The sequence below is a fragment of the Apodemus sylvaticus genome, chromosome 6 (assembly GCF_947179515.1).
Source record: "Apodemus sylvaticus chromosome 6, mApoSyl1.1, whole genome shotgun sequence".
Lineage (NCBI taxonomy): Eukaryota > Metazoa > Chordata > Mammalia > Rodentia > Muridae > Apodemus > Apodemus sylvaticus.
The window spans coordinates 52,418,363-52,435,055 of NC_067477.1; the positions used below are offsets into that span (position 1 = coordinate 52,418,363).

The window sequence follows — 16,693 nt, forward strand, 5'->3', positions numbered from 1 at the left end:
AGCTAACAATCTTCTAATGGTTGTAGCCCTTTCCAACCACAGATAGTTTGCTTACTACCTAATCAGCAACCAAAGTGACTAGAATTATGAAAACTTCCCAGTCTACTTAAAGAGACCCTGTCTCAAAGGTAGTGTTTGTCTATATTTAGCTTTAATCTAAAGTGCCTCAAAAGGAGTGGGGAGACTTTCCCCCTTTCAGGACTTGAGATTCCAGTAACGCCCAGCCTTACTAAGGGGCAAGTCTTACCCTGAGCATATCTTTGCATTGGCAGCACTTGAAGGCTTCTTGGCGGTGTGCTAGGACTCATGTGATCGTGCGCACACTTTAAAGCCATACATTAATTCCCGTTATCCCCAGCTCTTACTCGCAGCATTTAATTGCCTTTAGAGATGAAGGCACCAATTTTCACTCTACTCCTGTAGCTCCTCCCTGAGTTCAAAATAGAGAGACTGGAGGCTGGGGCTGTCAGATTCTCCACTGCATTCTACTGCCTTAGCCTTCCCTGAGTCCCAGGAAGTGTGTCTCAGCAGAAACAAAAGCAGACCCCCAGGTACATTCAGCTTCCAATATCCAGCTCAGAGTGCAGCTTTCTAAACATTTAAGATGAACCCGACACACTGCAGATGCTCTGCTTTGAATTGTATGCACGATGCCTAAACAGATTTCTGGTTCTCTTTCGAGATACCCCACGCTTTGCTAAATACGTTCCCCCCTTTAAAGGAGCTTTGTTCATCCAGGAAACTGTCTCTTCCTCTGGCATTACAAGGCCTTGCCTTTTCAAAAATCAGTGTGCTGTGGTCTCCCAGGCTGCAGACATCAGTTCAGCAACCTCTGTCTCCGTAGAATAGCTTCGTGGATGCCCATAATCATTTAATTAGCCATACATTCTGTAGGGTGCAAAGGTCTTAGCTGAAGCAGATGGCTAGTGGATGGCTATTGTAGGCAGGTCCCATGCAGTCCGAAGGCTGCAGATTCTGTCTCCACTTTGGGGCTAGAAGCTGAGAGCCAAGAGACTCTGGCCATCTGCTCTGCAGTGCCCCAAAGCAGGTGTCTCTCTAAAGAAAGCATTCCTGAGATTGAGACAGCCTGTGTGACTGATGTGTGCAGGGCACCTCAGCCAGCTATAAAGCAATCAAGCTGGCCACAATGGCCAGTGTGACCTTAAGATGTGTGCAAGGACATCCTTTGTCTAACTGAGAAGGGTGAGGGCTACTTGATGCAGTGGCCATTTGGGGGCCAAGCAACCTCTGACCCCTTCTTCTGTGTCTGCCCTGTAAATAAGGAATCACAGGGTCGCCCTTGCCAGATGTACCATCCAGGGGCCTCTGTAGAGTGAAAGGTCCCAGGGGAGACTGTCACCCCACATTGACTCCCGGTTGATTGCTCCATCACAATTACCATGCCACACCTGTCCCTCCCTGTCGCCCATCCCCAGTCTTCTTAAGGCATAATTGTCAACAGCTGTATTATTTATAGAGACTATTTTGTTAGATGTATACAGTATGGACTGAGTGAATCCAGCTAGTTCACTTGTCTGTGTCGTAGTTGCTAATCTCTTCCAGGTTATTCCTAAAGCTGATGTTGCACTGTGCACTGTGTGTGTCTGTGTGTGTGTGTGTGTGTGTGTGTGTGTGTGTGTGTGTGTGTGGTGTTTAATTATTGTCCTTGTCCTGCCTGGAGCATCCGAGTAGCAGAGAGAATAACTAATAGCTACTTCATGTAGTTAAAAGCAGGGACCTCCCAAGGAACAGCTAGCCCTTGGTACTGGCGGGTGCTTTCTGGTATGAAGCATATCCTCCACAGTTGCTTTGACTTAGCACAAGGAAACTGAGGCATGCAGAAGTTAAGTGATTTGACCATGATGCCCATGCCACCAAAGGGAAATGAAGCTCAGTGGTCCAACTTTGGAGTTCCGGGTCAAATCGTTATTCTGAAAGAAGCAATAGCCGTAGTTGGATGTCTCTAAGACACACTCACACCCTCGTGTCCCGCTCACAGGGAGGTGTGCTGCTCCCACTTTGTAGGTGAAATAACTTTCTGAGAAGTAACAGGAATGAGCAGAGACACAGTGTTTGCTCACTTTCTATCCTTTCTATGGCTTTGCTTCCCGTGTCCTGAGTGACTGAGGTGTGTGGAAAGATGTTCACATGCGACAACAGCCCTTCACGAAGTGCACCCAGCCACCCAGAGGACCCCTGGCTTCATGGGGACCAATAGCAGTCTCTTCTGGTGAATTCAGTGCCCTGACAGCTCCGAGACTTTCCTGGCTACCCTTTCTAGAGCTCTGGATGAGCCTGTGACTAGAGGCCACCAGCCAGTGCTCACTTCAGCATTGTTACCATCAGCAATTAAAGGACCCCGGTCCACAATGACTCGCCCTTTTATTGGGGCTGTTTCAGTAGCTGAATGACCTAATCCCCCAACCTCCTAAACTGCCCCTCCCCCATCTTTTTAATTGCACTCACTGGTTCCAGGCAGCAAGAATGAAAATAAATGAAGTGTGAATGAATTGGATCTTCCCTTACCCATCCCACCCCCTCCAAAATTACAACTTAATAACAAACATTCAGCTTTTATTCGCCTCCCTCCCTCTTAAAGGGACAGACCCTTCCTGTAGACTTGGGAGAGGCGGAGCTCCTGTCATGCTAGGGGGAGGGACTCCAGTCTCCAGCAGAGCTGATCTTGGAAGGAGAAGGAGCAGTTGGGATGACCCCAGCTCCATCAGAGTTTACCAAAAATCATGGAAGAGTGCCGGGGAGACTGCCACCCCATAGTTCAGCTCTGCCTGTTGTCTCTCACTCTGCCCACCCATTATTTTGAGGTTATGAGAAACCATTCCTGCTAAGTGGTGCCTGGGGTTTAAAAGCCATGGCTGTTTTAGGCTACTGTTTAATTATTTACTAGTGTATATTGTACATGATAATGGGTTCCATTCAGACATTTGCATACATACATACATACACTGTGGGGTTTTCTTTTTGTTTTTTTTCTTTTCTTTTCTTTTCTTTCTTTCTTTTTTTTTTGTTTTTTTGTTTTTTTGTTTTTTTGTTTTTCGAGACAGGGTTTCTCTGTGTAGCTCCAGCTGTCCTGGAACTCACTGTGTAGACCAAGTTGGCCTGGAACTCAAGAAATCCACCTGCCTCTGCCTCCCAAGTGCTGGGATTAAAGGCGTGCACCACTACCACCCGGCATACACTGTATTTTTATTCACTACTGATCCCCTTTCTATTCCTAACTACCCCCCCCCCCCACACTTAATTCAGGTTGTTTATAGGAGTTACTTATTGGAGAATGGACAACTGAACAGTGGCTGTCTATACCACTGAAGAAAATGTCTTCTCCACTTGTAATAACCATTAACTTCCCTGAGTAAAGTCTTACTTTACTCCCTGGGTAAGGCCTTATGAGTCCCCCCTCCACCTCACGACAGAATATTGAAGGTCTCAAAACAAATCTTGTGTGACCGATCTTATGAAAATGATCAGAGTTGCTGTGAGGGCCAGCACCAGGCCCACAGCATGCCCAGTGTTAAACTATTAGGGACTGCTCTTTGGGATGGTTTGGTCTGCAGAGCAGGTCTTAACGGAGGGTCTCTGATTGTCCCATGCTCTGCTGAGCTTAGGAGGCATCAGTAGCATTCGCCTGCCTAAGCACCATTGGCTTCCCTCCAAACCTGCACCCACCACAGTCTGCTGCACAAGGTAACTAACCCAAGGGAGAGAGCCTGAGACAATGCAGCTAAGCTAACGAGGACCCGAGGACGAAAGGAACCGCGAGAGCTGTGTCTCCTCATCCTGCAGATCATTTATAACAGTGGAGGAAATAAAAAGCGGTCTCTTATAGACCCTCAACTAAAACGTGTCTTATTTTTATTATCTGTTTCCTTCTGGTCTTTGTCTGGCTGGATAAATATTTGTTGCCAGCAACGATCGTGGTGCAGATCACATTTTTGTTATGGTCTTTTGTTTAACATTTATGAAAATGATTTTCCATGGTCCTACATGGTTTTTAAATTACTTTTAATGACTGCATTATGTTGTACCATTGTGTCTTATGCCCCATTGTTTAATATTTAAGCTGTTTTAAACATCTTATCATTATAAACATGCCACAGAATACATATTTGTGCACACAGCTCTTTCTCTATTTTTATTCATTCACTTTACACCCCTCCTTCCGGTCACTCCCTCCCCCAGTCCTTCCCCACCCCTTCTCTTTTTTTAATTGCCATTGATAGCAAGTAAAATCATTGAAGAGTAAATATCTTTATTTTGATATATAAAGCCATTTTCATTATAAAAATAATACCTACAAACATTGCTGCTAGCCACACATGCACAGGGTTGCTTCAGACTATCTTCTTGGTGGGAGCTATAACTTAAATACTTAGATAATTCAGTAACAACAGTTCAGTAATGAAAATTATGCGCCCCCCCCCCATCTTAGTTCCGGTGACCTTGCGTGGTGTTGAATGAACGGGACTGTGGTGAGTTGCCATCGTGTAGCGTGCATCCCTGCTGGAGCTCAGTGGTTAGAGAACTGTTCTTACAGAGAACACCCCCCACCCCGCTGTCAGCTCAGTTCCCAGCATCCATGTCAGGCTGCACACCACTGCCTGCAACTCTAACTCCAGGAGATCTGACACCTTCTTCCAACTTCACATGTTTATATCTAACACTGATACACGTGAACATATGATTTTAAAAAAAAACCCTTTAAAAAATGTACAGATAACTTTCAGAGGCGTACCCAAGCGAATGGTTTAATTCTGAATACAGAGTTGGAAAGAATTCCACAAATACACGTTTAATAAGTATTGCATACACATGTGCAATACAGAAATAACAGGACTTTATAGTTGCATGTGCCGGGCACAGTGCTAAATACTTCTCCATTCCCTCGGTAAATCTATGCCACATTATTCCCATTTTACAGCTAAACTAAGGTCAAGAGGTCAAACAACGTATATAAATATATCCCATTAGTAGTGGGGAATCAGAACCAGGCAGTCTAGCTCCAAATCTGTACAGTAGCTTCTTGCTGGACCATTAGTCAGGGGTGAGAGGTGGAGACAGGAGAGTGATCTTGGACAGTGATGGACAGGTGAAGGCTGAGGCACCCTGACTATAGACCTGTGGCACACTGGGAACTGTATGAGAACGTGCGTCTTTGTTCTTCAAAGGCTCTGCTCACTATTTTAACAAGCTTGGAGAAATGCATGAGCAAACGTGAGAAGCCTCGCATACTCCGATGCCGCTGCCTTAGGACTTGTTGCTGAAGACATTTCAAAGCTGTATGCTGCTGCTTTGCTTTTGTTCCAAGATGCTCTGTGCCTGCTAAGACTCTTTAAAGTTTGAACCCAATGGGAACACTTTTATTCCCTTTTCCCCATTGGTGTCTACTGTGAAGATACAAACTTGTGTTTAATAGTTTCATTTGGACCAGTGGTTCTGAGGTCATAAACTCCATTTAATATGTTATAGGTGAGATGCTGAATAATTATTATTAAAATTATCAGTGGGATTTAAGGTCTTATATATAATAGCAGTTTAATTCTGATCAGAAACAGTCATTGAGGAGATCCATGGAGGACTCTTGACTGCCCCTCCCTCTGCTTCACCAGGTCACACACATCTCGAAGCTTAGAGCACCATCTTTATCTAGAAACGCGGGACAAGTGAGGTGATGATGAACTTATAACCCCAAGGAAACACGGAGAAATCAGCTGGACCCCAGTGGGTCAGTCCCAGCCATACCCTGCCCGTTTGCCATGTGCAGTTAGCTTAGCCATCTTGAGACGTGGCCTTCTGCTGTCTCCAGTTCAGCAGCGTCTGTTTGGGGATTTCACTTGGAGGTTTCAGCTTAGCTGAGTCTGTGACCTCTTAAGCGTCCCTGTGGACTAAGGAGCTGTGAATCAATCGTAGTAGACACTTGTCTCTCCTTGAAGAGGAGATGACTACATGGATGTAATGGTTGGAATCTAGATTCACTCAGAGGCAAGGCTCTGGGCATGCCAATGAGGGATTATCTCGATTAGGTTAAAGTGAGGAAAGCCATGTTAACTGTGGGCAGTGCCATCCCATCAGCTGGAGACCTAGACTGGTCACCAGCATGAATGGAAGAGAGCACCCACTGCCCTCTGCTCCCTGACCGGGGACAGAGTGTGCCTAGCTGTCCCTGCTCCTGTGCTGTTCTCTCCCTTCCATGATAGACTGTGTCCCCGAGAACTGTAAATCAAAACAAACCCTTCCATCCTTCAGTCGCTCCTGTCAGGTACCTAAAGCAACGATGAGTGCAGGGAGTGGAGGAGACAGGCCAAGGTAGCCTGAAAGCACGTTAAGTCATGTCGTCGTGAACTACTCAAAGACAATGTTTGGTGTAAGCATTTTTATACCGCACACCATCTGCTGTGAGGAATCTAGGCTCTGCAGACAGGAGTTAATTAGGCCTATCTTCCTGCTTTGTTTATTTCAGGAGTCTAAGAAATCAACTAGCATCATATAGTTCAACCATCCCAGTGAACGGTCTTGTTATTTGGTATAAGAGGCAACTTTATTCATAAAATTACACACACACACACACACACACACACCCGTATTTCTTCCCCTTTTAGTTCTTTATTATTTGAGGGGCTGTGTACAAAGACCTAGTTTTCTTTTCTATCTGTCATGCTTTGCTCTTTATTTGTCCCTCACTGCTCTCAAGATAGTCCAGTCTACCCATGGTTATAATGAAGTCTAGGATGTCCCCATCCTTCTGCCTCCTGGGTGCTAGTGTCTCTAGGCAAGAGCCACCACACCTGTGGATTAGAGTTGTGTGTGTGTTAAGTGGGTCTTCTCAGCAGGACTTCCCTCACTGGTGTAGGTCCCCCCTGTGGGACAGGAGCAATGGGCAGCTTGCTTGAGAGGCCCAAGTCACTTGCAGGAGAACCAAAGTTACAGGTTATAACAGGTCCAAGGAAGATTGATACAGAACTTGGCCAGTGGAGAAAGGGCTGGATTTGTTCCTGGCTTGTGATGAGGGAGAGGTTACCAGTACAAAAACTACATGCTCTGACCTCGGAGGAGACTCACTCAGAACTTAGCATGCTAAGAGGTCTAGTTCAGATAAATTCCATTATGGTCAATGAAGCTTACTACCAGCACAGTGTGTTGAATTCAGCTTTCTGGTCTACCCGTGGGACTGCATCTGTATTTGCTCTCATTGACAGGTACACCCGACCCATTCTTCAGCAGTTATTAAAGTCTCCTGTTCTCTTTGCTATCTGTAGTTCAGATGACCCTCAGGACTCAGTTTATCCATTGCAGCTGTTAGGACATCAGTCCCACTTTTCCGTCCCAGTCTGATGTGTCCTTCTCAGTCACCATTCTGTCTTACCTCCTCTTTTCTGGACCCTGTGTCTTCATTAACATGTGAACTTTATTGAGATTATAATATAATTACATTTCTTCCTTCCCCTTTCATGATCCAAATCCTCCCATATGCCCCTCCTTGCTCTCTTTCAAATTGGTGGTCCCCCTTTGCCATTAGTTATTGTTACATGCATATCTTAATGTACACCACACACACACACACACACATACACACACAGACACACAGATACACACATACACACATACACACACACACGGTCTGGTTAACTGAAAGGAGCCCTTACTGACTCAAAGGCTATAGTCCTGTGACTAACCCACACGGTGGCTTGAGAGCTAGGGAGCAAGTGGTGTAGTGTAGAGCTGGATTCAAATGGGCACTAATCGTCTGTTGCCTTCTCTAGCACTGGAAGACGCAACACAGTGAGGAGTATGAAGCGGAAGGTAAGAGATTGCAGTGGGGTTGGGGGAACTGCTGAGGCAGGAAAGCCCTGGATGCTATGGCTAAGGCACTCTGTGCACCCACTTTCTTCCTCCTTGCACTAGAAGGAAGGACCAACAGCAAGAGGAAAAAGAATCATTTCCAAGAGACACTTCGCACTCTTCAAACCCTGATTATTAACATTGTAGCAAACGTGGCAGCTAATATGTAGCAATCTACTATAGAGGACTACTGTCCTGCAGACTGTCAAAGGGATTTGTGAACATCCCCAACAAGCCATGTGTTCAGCATCTATAGATAGACTATGAAGCAGAACGCAACATTCCTGTGGCCACCAGATGGCACTGTGGTTCAGCTCCCTTTCCTGCCTGACCCCAGATGAAATGTGGCTAAGTATAATTATATCAATGTGTTCTCTGGCTCTCCAGCCTGGAATAATAGTACAGTAATGGATTTAAATTCTGTCAATAAATAGCAGGAATGACACTGAGCGCCCCTTCCAGTCTTCCATGGTTCTCTCAGGTACATAAAATCATGCCCATAATTGTCCCAGATCTAAGTAATGACATCCCAGGCTCACAGTTACACCACCAGTTTAGAAGCAGGAGGGTTAATACAGGAGAAGTAGTCTTGGCATTTCGGTTAGTAGTTTGACCATGTCTTTAAACAGAACTTAGCATACATCTGCAAACGCTAACAGACACGCAGTTTGCAACCTTTTCTTACAAGTGAGTCTTGAGTTTCTGATTTGGAAAACAGTTGAACTTTAGAGGCTCTTTATGGTTGTTTCTGTCCCAGGAAAAGATGCTGTAATGCTTAGTCCAGAAAGAAATCAGAAATGAAACATTCTGCAAGCCTCAGGTGAGGCGTCTGACCTCATGTGTATGCGATAGTGTTCCTTTCTCATGGGTGATTGTCCCAGAGCAAAAATTCCTTCAATTTACATTCAGGCTTCAGTACCAAATCGGAGTGGGACCAACATCTGTAGTCATCTCATACAGTATTTATTATGGGGCTGGAGAGATGGCTTAGCAGTTATGATAGCAGCTCACAGCCATTAGTAACCCTAGTTCCTCCATGAGCACTATATGTATGTAGTACACAGATATGCAGGTAAGCAAAACACTCATCCATGCAAAAGAATAAGAAAACAATCAAAAGAATTACTTTCCAAGAGTACATTTCAGTAGCAGGTACTGTCTCTGTGCAATTCTTTGTAGACAACACAGTTTTTGCTTTGATTTTAGGCCAGCTAAGGTTTTGGAACCCAGATGACCTGAATGCTTCACATGGTGGGCCTTGCCCTCCTCCAGACTGGATAGAAGAGAAACTGCAAGAGGTTTGTGAAGATCTGGGGATCACTCGAGACGGTCACCTGAACCGGAAGAAGCTGGTTTCCATCTGCGAACAGTATGGATTACAGAATGTGGATGGAGCGGTGAGCTGATTTAAAATCAGAGTTCTGATCTGAGAATAAGGAGAAGAGCTTTGTCTGCCCCAGGCCGGGAAGAGCCACACTGTGACCTCCTTATTAGAGACACAGCTTTCTTTTCTTCCTAAAAAAAACATTCTATGAGAGTTTTGTCTTTGGAAAAGTCATGTTGTGCGGCAGAAATCAAAGCCAATGTGACAGAGCTTCCAGAATGTATAGTATGGCTGGCTACCCACTGTGCTAAGTATGTCACCCCACATGAGACGCATCAACCGAACAGAAAAATGTGGGGGGACGCAGAGGAGGAAGTAAGAGCTTGAGTCAGGAGAGAGCCTCGAAGGCCAGGCTGCTACATGGTCACTTCTGGAATGTTCTCAGTGTCGTTCCTGGGCCTTTGGGTAAGCTAGAATAGAGCCCAGAGCAGGCTGCCCCTCCGGCTGTGGTCTGAAGTTTGCGTGCTGGCCTGAGGAGAGATTTGGTTGTGTAGAACAGCCAGACTCTGGCTATGAGGAAATGGAGTCAGGTAGCTTGGTAGTTTTGATAGCACCAAGATTCTTGAAGTTCCAGAGAGTTTATGATGTAAGATTCTGCTTTCCATTTTTTTTCTGAAGAATCACGGGAAGATCTTCAGGATTAGTAAATGAATAGCCATGAAGCTAAACAGAAAAACCTGTAATTTGAGGATGTGCCTTCCAGAAAGCTACAAATAAAGATTAGGGGGAGTTAGAGGTTAGGAATACAGTCATTGCTCCAGAATCCTTGATTATAATGCCATCTGATACCACACTGGCCACCTCCCCAGGAGAAAGTGGTAGCATATATTCCTAACCAAGAAAGAGGCCGATCTTTAAAACTTGCCAAGTAGCCTGACTTGCAGAAAAAATTGGTTTTTAGTTTTTAGGGTTTTTTTTTCCCCTTGTTCTCATATGATGTGGCCATTATATAAGCCCTCTGACAACCTCTGGAATACCCCAGCGCCCCATTAATTTCTCAGCAGTGGCTATTGAGTCATAAAATTAAATTAATTGTCCTAATTTCTGAGCCAATACAGTACAAAGAGCCTTGGGTTGTTTTCTGTTTTGTGTTTTCCCAAGAAACATTGCACAAACTTGAGTTACTGATCTGAGAACAATTTTTGGAATAATAAACTGCAGCCACTCACAGGGAGCTGGCTTCCTCTTCTTCTGCAGGGAACTCCTCAAACTGGAGACAAGGGCACATTCAGTTCCTTCCCTGTGCCTTCGAATTAGGAAGGCATTGCTCACCAAGCGTGCGCCTGCTCAGTGTTTCCACACCCTCCCACCAGGAGTGAGGAGATGTGCTCCCTTCAGGTCCTTAGGTCTGAACCCAGAGGAGCTGAGTGATTAGCATAGGACTTGGTGACTAGCTTAGGATTTAGTGTAGGACTTGGGATCCTGGAATTTTATACCTGATAGCAGTTTGAGCTCTGTCAGCCTTTTGCAGAGGAAGCCTGTGAGATCTGCTGCCCCTCCTCCCCTGTCCCGCATTTTTATGAGGGAGAACTAGATGAGCTGTCGGAGGACACCCCACTTTGTCTAAGGGAAGACAGCTAAGAAGGCAGGGTGGGCAGGCTAGCTCCCTCCAGGCCACGTCAAACCCAGGGCTGGCTTTGTTTGACTTGTTCAGCATTTTAAAATACTGAACTTTGAGGTATACTCTTTGAAATTGGAATTTTTCCCTATTTTGTAATAGTGAGCCACAGCTGTCTCCTCCGGAGGCCACAGGCAGCCGTGTGCTGAGCCGGCTTAGTCCTTGCTGCTTGCTGTCTGATGTCTGAAGCCTCCCAGGTCACCGTGGGTGTGTGTCCCAGTTCCTGGACCCTATTCTGGTTCATGCTTCACACCCTACCCACTGGGAAGTCAGCCACCCACAGACCTGGCCAGTGTGGGAAATGAAAATGCCCTTGTTCCCCAAGAGGGCCGGTGCCTTGCCTCCGTGGCTCAGAAAACCTGTATTCTCTTGAGCCCAGTTCCAATCACCTTTCTAAATTTACATCCTTTTACCCAACTTCTCATCCCGAGCTCTGACTTAAAATAACTAGCAGAATCGACTATGGCGATCTGATGGACTGAGTGATGGGTGCTCAGGCCACGTGGAAACTGCACTGATCTGGCTAAGGTCATGCAAGCAGTAAGGACATAATCCATTGCTTTGTCTGGATCTTGTGAACATTTCTGGTTGAATGGCCCTGAGAGCCACTTCCTCTAGGACATCGTTCTTTTGTTTGGTGAGAATGAGACAGAAAAGTTGAAGGCTTTTTGGCAACCTCAGCATCTTGTCTCAAATGTCACCCATCACAGGATTCTGTCAGAACCTGTTTCTTCCCTAGATTTCCAACCACTAGAAATTTCCTTGCCTCAGAAGCCTCTCCCGAACAAGACATATGTTTCCTAGGAATTGGCAAAAAGCACTTGAAATAAAATTTGTTACTCTTCTGTCTTCTTGCTTCTCCGGGGCCCAGGCATCAGGAGGGAGCTGGGTAGCCTCACAGTCTCAGGCCCCTCCCATAGCCTACTGCGGCAGTGTGCAGTGCAGGATCTCTGTTTGACTTCTGTTCTGTTCTTGGAGGCCCGTTCCACAGTAAACTTATCACACAGAGGGAAGAGAGAGTCTCAGTTAGATGTCTGTGCCTTTGCTCCTGTCTGTGGCTACTATGGTTCATGCTACCCTTTCTCCTTCCCACTCCTGTGGGACTAGGGAACAAACCGTCTCCCTGACAAGCCTCCATGTGGGCTGTGGCCCAAGCTCCCTGTTCCCTGTAATAAGATAAAAGTTATAGGATGGCTAGCAGAGAGTGCAAAATGGAGAGGCAAAATGGAGAAGAGAGACTCCTTCCTCTGTCTACATCTTGAGACCTCCTTTTGCACACACACAAGATCACTGTCACTCATTCTTGCTCTCTCCTGGGCTAACGCATTAAAATATAACTTCAGTGTGTTCCAAGGAACATCACTGCAATCTGCCCCAGGCCACATGTGCTGTTCTAGCAAGCTGTTTGAGGTTCTTCTCCTGTTGCTGGGATAAAATGCTCTGACAAAGCAACTTTAGGGAGAAAGGGGTTTTAATCTTAATTACTGTGTTCAGTTGCCATGACGAAGCACGGTGACCAAGTTCACTTAGAAGTATTTAGTTGGAGGCTTGTTTATGGCTTTAGAGGGTGAGTCTACCAGGAGCATGGTGACAGGCAGCCAGGCAGGCAGCCATAGGATTGGAGCAGCAGCTAAGAGTTTATGTCCTAATCTGCTAACAGAAGGCAGGCAGGCAGGCAGAAAGACAGACAGACAGACAAAGACAGAGAAAAGGGAAGTGTATGCCTGCTGTGGGCTTTTGAAACCTAAAGCCCACCCCCAGTGACACGTCTCCTCCCACAAGGCCACACTTCCTAGCTCTTCCTAAACATTTCCAGTGCGGACCAAGCATTCACATATATGAACCTGTGGTAGCTACTCTCATTTGAACCACCACAGATTTATTCTGTTTCAGCATCCATAGCGCAGCCTGTCTTGGTGTGGAAGTTAAGGCAGCAGGCACTTGAGTCATCTGGTTATCGCACTCATATTCAGAAGCAGGTAATGATGCATGCAACTGCGGCCCACTCACTCTGTCCACTGGGGCAGGATCCCAGCCAGGATGGGCGGAGCCTCCCATTTCAGTTAATGCAGTCAAGACAATCCTCCGCAGACAAGCCCGGAAGCCTCCAAGGTGATGCTAAATCCTGTCAAGCTAACGTTAGCACACCAGCCATCACACATGCCAATTTGAAAGCTTCAGCGTGAGCCGGATATCACTGAGAGCCACTGAATTTTAACTAATATCTTGTTACGATTGGGAAACGCTGTATGCTTTAATTTAAAAAACATTTTATAATAATGCTACTTGTGACATTTAAGGCTGCCAGACCTGGAAGAATGAGTGAAAAAAAAAACCAAAACCAAAAACAAATCAATAGTGGATTGCTGAACTGCATAGGATTATGGAGATGTTAGAGATGGGGTTTTATTTCATTTGAGTGAGGGGGGGTTATTATTTCTAGAGAAAGAAATTCTTTTAAATAAGAATAGAGACAAAATTATATGTCTGGACTTTTAGAGTCCACGGTGGTAGGAATTTCTGTTCTCCAGAAAGTTGTTGTGCATTTGCATTTGTGGGTGTATTTAAAACACATGATTGCTCTTTCTTAGATGCTGGAAGAGGTGTTTCTCAGCCTTGATCCTGAGGGCACAATGAGCGTCGAAGACTTTTTCTATGGTCTGTTTAAGACTGGAAAATCCCTGACACCATCAGCACCATCAGCGTCTACTCCCTACAGACAGCTAAAGCGGCATCTTTCTATGCAGGTAAGAGAACCTGCATCTTTCTATGCAGGTAAGAGAACCTGCATCTTTCTATGCAGGTAAGCGAAACTGTACCTTTCTATGCAGGTAGGAGATCAGTGTGCAGCCCGGCATGGTGGCACACATCCCAGCACAGTGGGCAGGGTGGAGAACAGCAATACAAGTTGGAGGTTAGCCTGGGCTACATAGTGAGGCCCTGTCTTAGAAAAGAAGAACCAACAGAAGATTATTTTTTTTTCAGAATAAGTGTTTAAAATTCGTTTAGTAATTCTGAATGAGTTAATCTGTTGTCTCAAGCGTAATACCATGAAGAAAAAGTATTTAGAGAATGAGAAAGACTAAGCTGTTTGAAAGGAAAGGGTGGTTTGAGAAATGGCCACAAATTACAGAGTGTGAAGGCCACTAATTATGCCTCTTGGTGACAGTGTGGGGGTAGAAGAGACCTGGTGTCAGGTAGACATACATCTCATCTTTTGCTAAGCATCTCCCAGAACAGTTCTTTCTGATGAGGTTGTAGGCTCGACTCACTGAGAACCAGAGATCAAAGGCACAGCATGGCTTTCTCCCTCTGACAGTGTAAATTAACTTCTGCTCTCTGTGGCCAGGACTGGGCCATCCCAGTCTTGATCAGCAGCGAGCTGACTCAGTTTACTTAAGACAATTGTTCTTCCAGTCTTTCGATGAGAGTGGACGGCGGACCACAACCTCCTCGGCAATGACAAGCAGCATTGGCTTCCGGGTCTTCTCCTGCTTGGATGATGGGATGGGCCAGGCATCTGTGGAGAGGATACTGGATTCCTGGCAGGAAGAAGGCATTGAGAACAGTCAGGAGATCCTGAAGGTGCGGCAGCTAGAAGAGCACTCTAGGAAGGGGGTGTCAGTTTATCTTTTGAAACTGATTTGACTTGATTTATCCTTAATGACTCAATGTTTGTGAATCTCAGAAATGAGGTAATTTTTCCTGCCTGCTGTAACCCCATAGCTGAGTATGTCCATGTGTTTTAACCTCAAGCTATTGACATAGGAAAGCTGTTAACTCATCTTTGGGTGGCAGAGTTTGAAATTACCCTAGTGCGTTCCTTTACGATGTCAGATGGGGTATCATAAGATACAAGCAGTCGACCTTGATTTCCTTAAGCAAACAGGTTTCCTAAGGAGCGGGTCCTGCCTGGTCTCTAGCCTGGCTTCCGTCAGCCTCTACACTTTCTGCTCTCTGAAGCTAGGCCTGTCATGTGTTCTGACTCTACATCGTGTTGTGATTCCCAGGCCTTGGATTTCAGCCTGGATGGAAACATCAACCTGACAGAGCTGACGCTGGCTCTGGAGAATGAGCTTCTGGTCACCAAGAATGCCATTCACCAGGCGGCGCTAGCTAGCTTCAAGGCTGAGATCCGGCATTTGTTGTAAGTTGAGCCAAAGGTTAGCTGGTCCACTTCACACTGTCTCCCATGTCACCTTAACCAGGCCCCTTCTCCACCCATAGGCCATGGGGGCCTTCTTTCATCTCTGACTGTTAAACAGTTACCTTAGCTGAAGGGAAGTGCGTTGGGGCTCTGATTGGTTGCAGCATGGGAAGAGAACCGTGGAAAGTCTTTTTGTTTGGGGAGGGTTTTGGTTGTCTTGGTTTTGTGCTTGTACTGAATCGAGCCAGATGAGAGGTTTTTTTTTTTTTTTTTTTTTTTTTTTTTTTTCTGGGGGGGTTGGGGGCGTCTCTTGGTTGCTTGGAAACAGCTTCTCACTAACTCCCTTTCTTTCTAATTCTAGAGAACGAGTTGACCAAGTAGTCAGAGAAAAGGAAAAGCTACGGTCGGACCTGGACAAGGCAGAAAAGCTGAAGTCTCTAATGGCTTCTGAGGTGGACGATCACCATGCAGCCATTGAGCGGAGGAATGAATACAACCTCAGGTGTGGTCAGAGGGCGGGGTTCAGGGTCCTCCCCCATCCCTCCCAAACCCCTCTTCTCCTCTCTGTCCCCAGGCCCCCCTGGCCCCCTGGGCATGGCAGGGTGAGAACAGAGCTGACTGCAGAGGTCTAGCTGCAGCCCAGCCTCAGGGGAGGGAGGTCACTTGAGACATTTTCTCTCTGCTTTGTGCTTCCTTCCCGCTCCTGTTTTTTTTTGGAATGGCTGTACACTGTCCTCCCTCCGAGGGATCTACGGGCCACCTGTGGATTTTCCTGTGCCCTTCCTCACAGGAAGCTGGATGAAGAATACAAGGAGCGCGTAGCAGCCTTAAAGAATGAACTCCGCCAAGAGAGGGAACAGCTTCTGCAGCAAGTGGGCAGGCAGCGGGTGGAGCTGGAGCAGGAGATTGAGAAGGCCAAAACAGAAGAGAATTACATCCGGGACCGCCTCGCCCTCTCCCTGAAGGTAATCTTCTTGGTAGTTCTGTGGCCTGGGTCCAGGCTAGGTATCTGCAGGGAACACTGGAGCTCCCTGAGGGCACAGATCTGTGTAGGGCTAAATCCAAGGATTCTCCCTGGTCTCAGCATGGATGTGGTGGTGGCCTCAGGGTCTGGTGTGTGGACGGTGTTGAGGAGTATTTCCTGTTCAGTCACAGCCTTTGCACTTCTCCTCAGGACTGGGCTGGACTTGGCTGAAACCCTCAATTCCAGAGCTGCTCCCCTAAGCTTGTCCTCAGCCTTCTCCTTCCCCTTCCTACCTGCCCCTCCCCCACTCTTATTCTCTGGACATCTCCAATCATGATTTTCCTCTTATGATGGTCCCTTCCTCCCTCTGTCCCAGTGGAAGAAGGTGACTGTCTCTTTTCTGGGCTCTCATACAAGCTGGATGTAGTACTGGGCGCACTGCCTACAGGAAAACCTTGATGATGTTCCTCAAGCCTGTTTCCTAGGGCGCAGCTCTTACCCTGCTGTGGTTATCATAGCAGATGGTGCAAGTAGCTGTCTGTCTCCAGAACAGCAGGTGCAGGGAAAATGTTTGCTGTTATGATGTGGCCCCGGGTCCGCACAGCAACTGAGGAAAGGCCAAGGCAGCAAGCAACTTCTCCTGAATTCTCCTAATCAGCAGCCGCAGCATCGATTGCTCAAAGTCCCGGGAGTTAAAATTCATAGCCATCCGCACTCATGACCATT

The 16,693-nt window shown here is 46.4% G+C and overlaps 1 protein-coding gene across 10 annotated transcripts in view; it reads left to right on the forward strand.

Moving 5' to 3' along the window:
- The window catches only part of Nin (ninein), a 101,523-nt gene that overhangs the window by 40,595 nt on the left and 44,235 nt on the right, over positions 1-16,693 (forward strand). For all 10 annotated transcript variants that reach the window (XR_007978358.1, XM_052185719.1, XM_052185720.1 and 7 more), the window contains 7 exons: positions 7,776-7,815; positions 9,061-9,251; positions 13,448-13,603; positions 14,274-14,441; positions 14,867-15,003; positions 15,365-15,505; positions 15,794-15,968. Coding sequence is in view for 9 of the 10 variants with exons in the window: in XM_052185719.1 (XP_052041679.1) it covers positions 7,776-7,815; positions 9,061-9,251; positions 13,448-13,603; positions 14,274-14,441; positions 14,867-15,003; positions 15,365-15,505; positions 15,794-15,968 (1,008 nt within the window). In the remaining variant the exon portion in view is untranslated. The remainder of the gene's footprint in view (positions 1-7,775; positions 7,816-9,060; positions 9,252-13,447; positions 13,604-14,273; positions 14,442-14,866; positions 15,004-15,364; positions 15,506-15,793; positions 15,969-16,693) is intronic.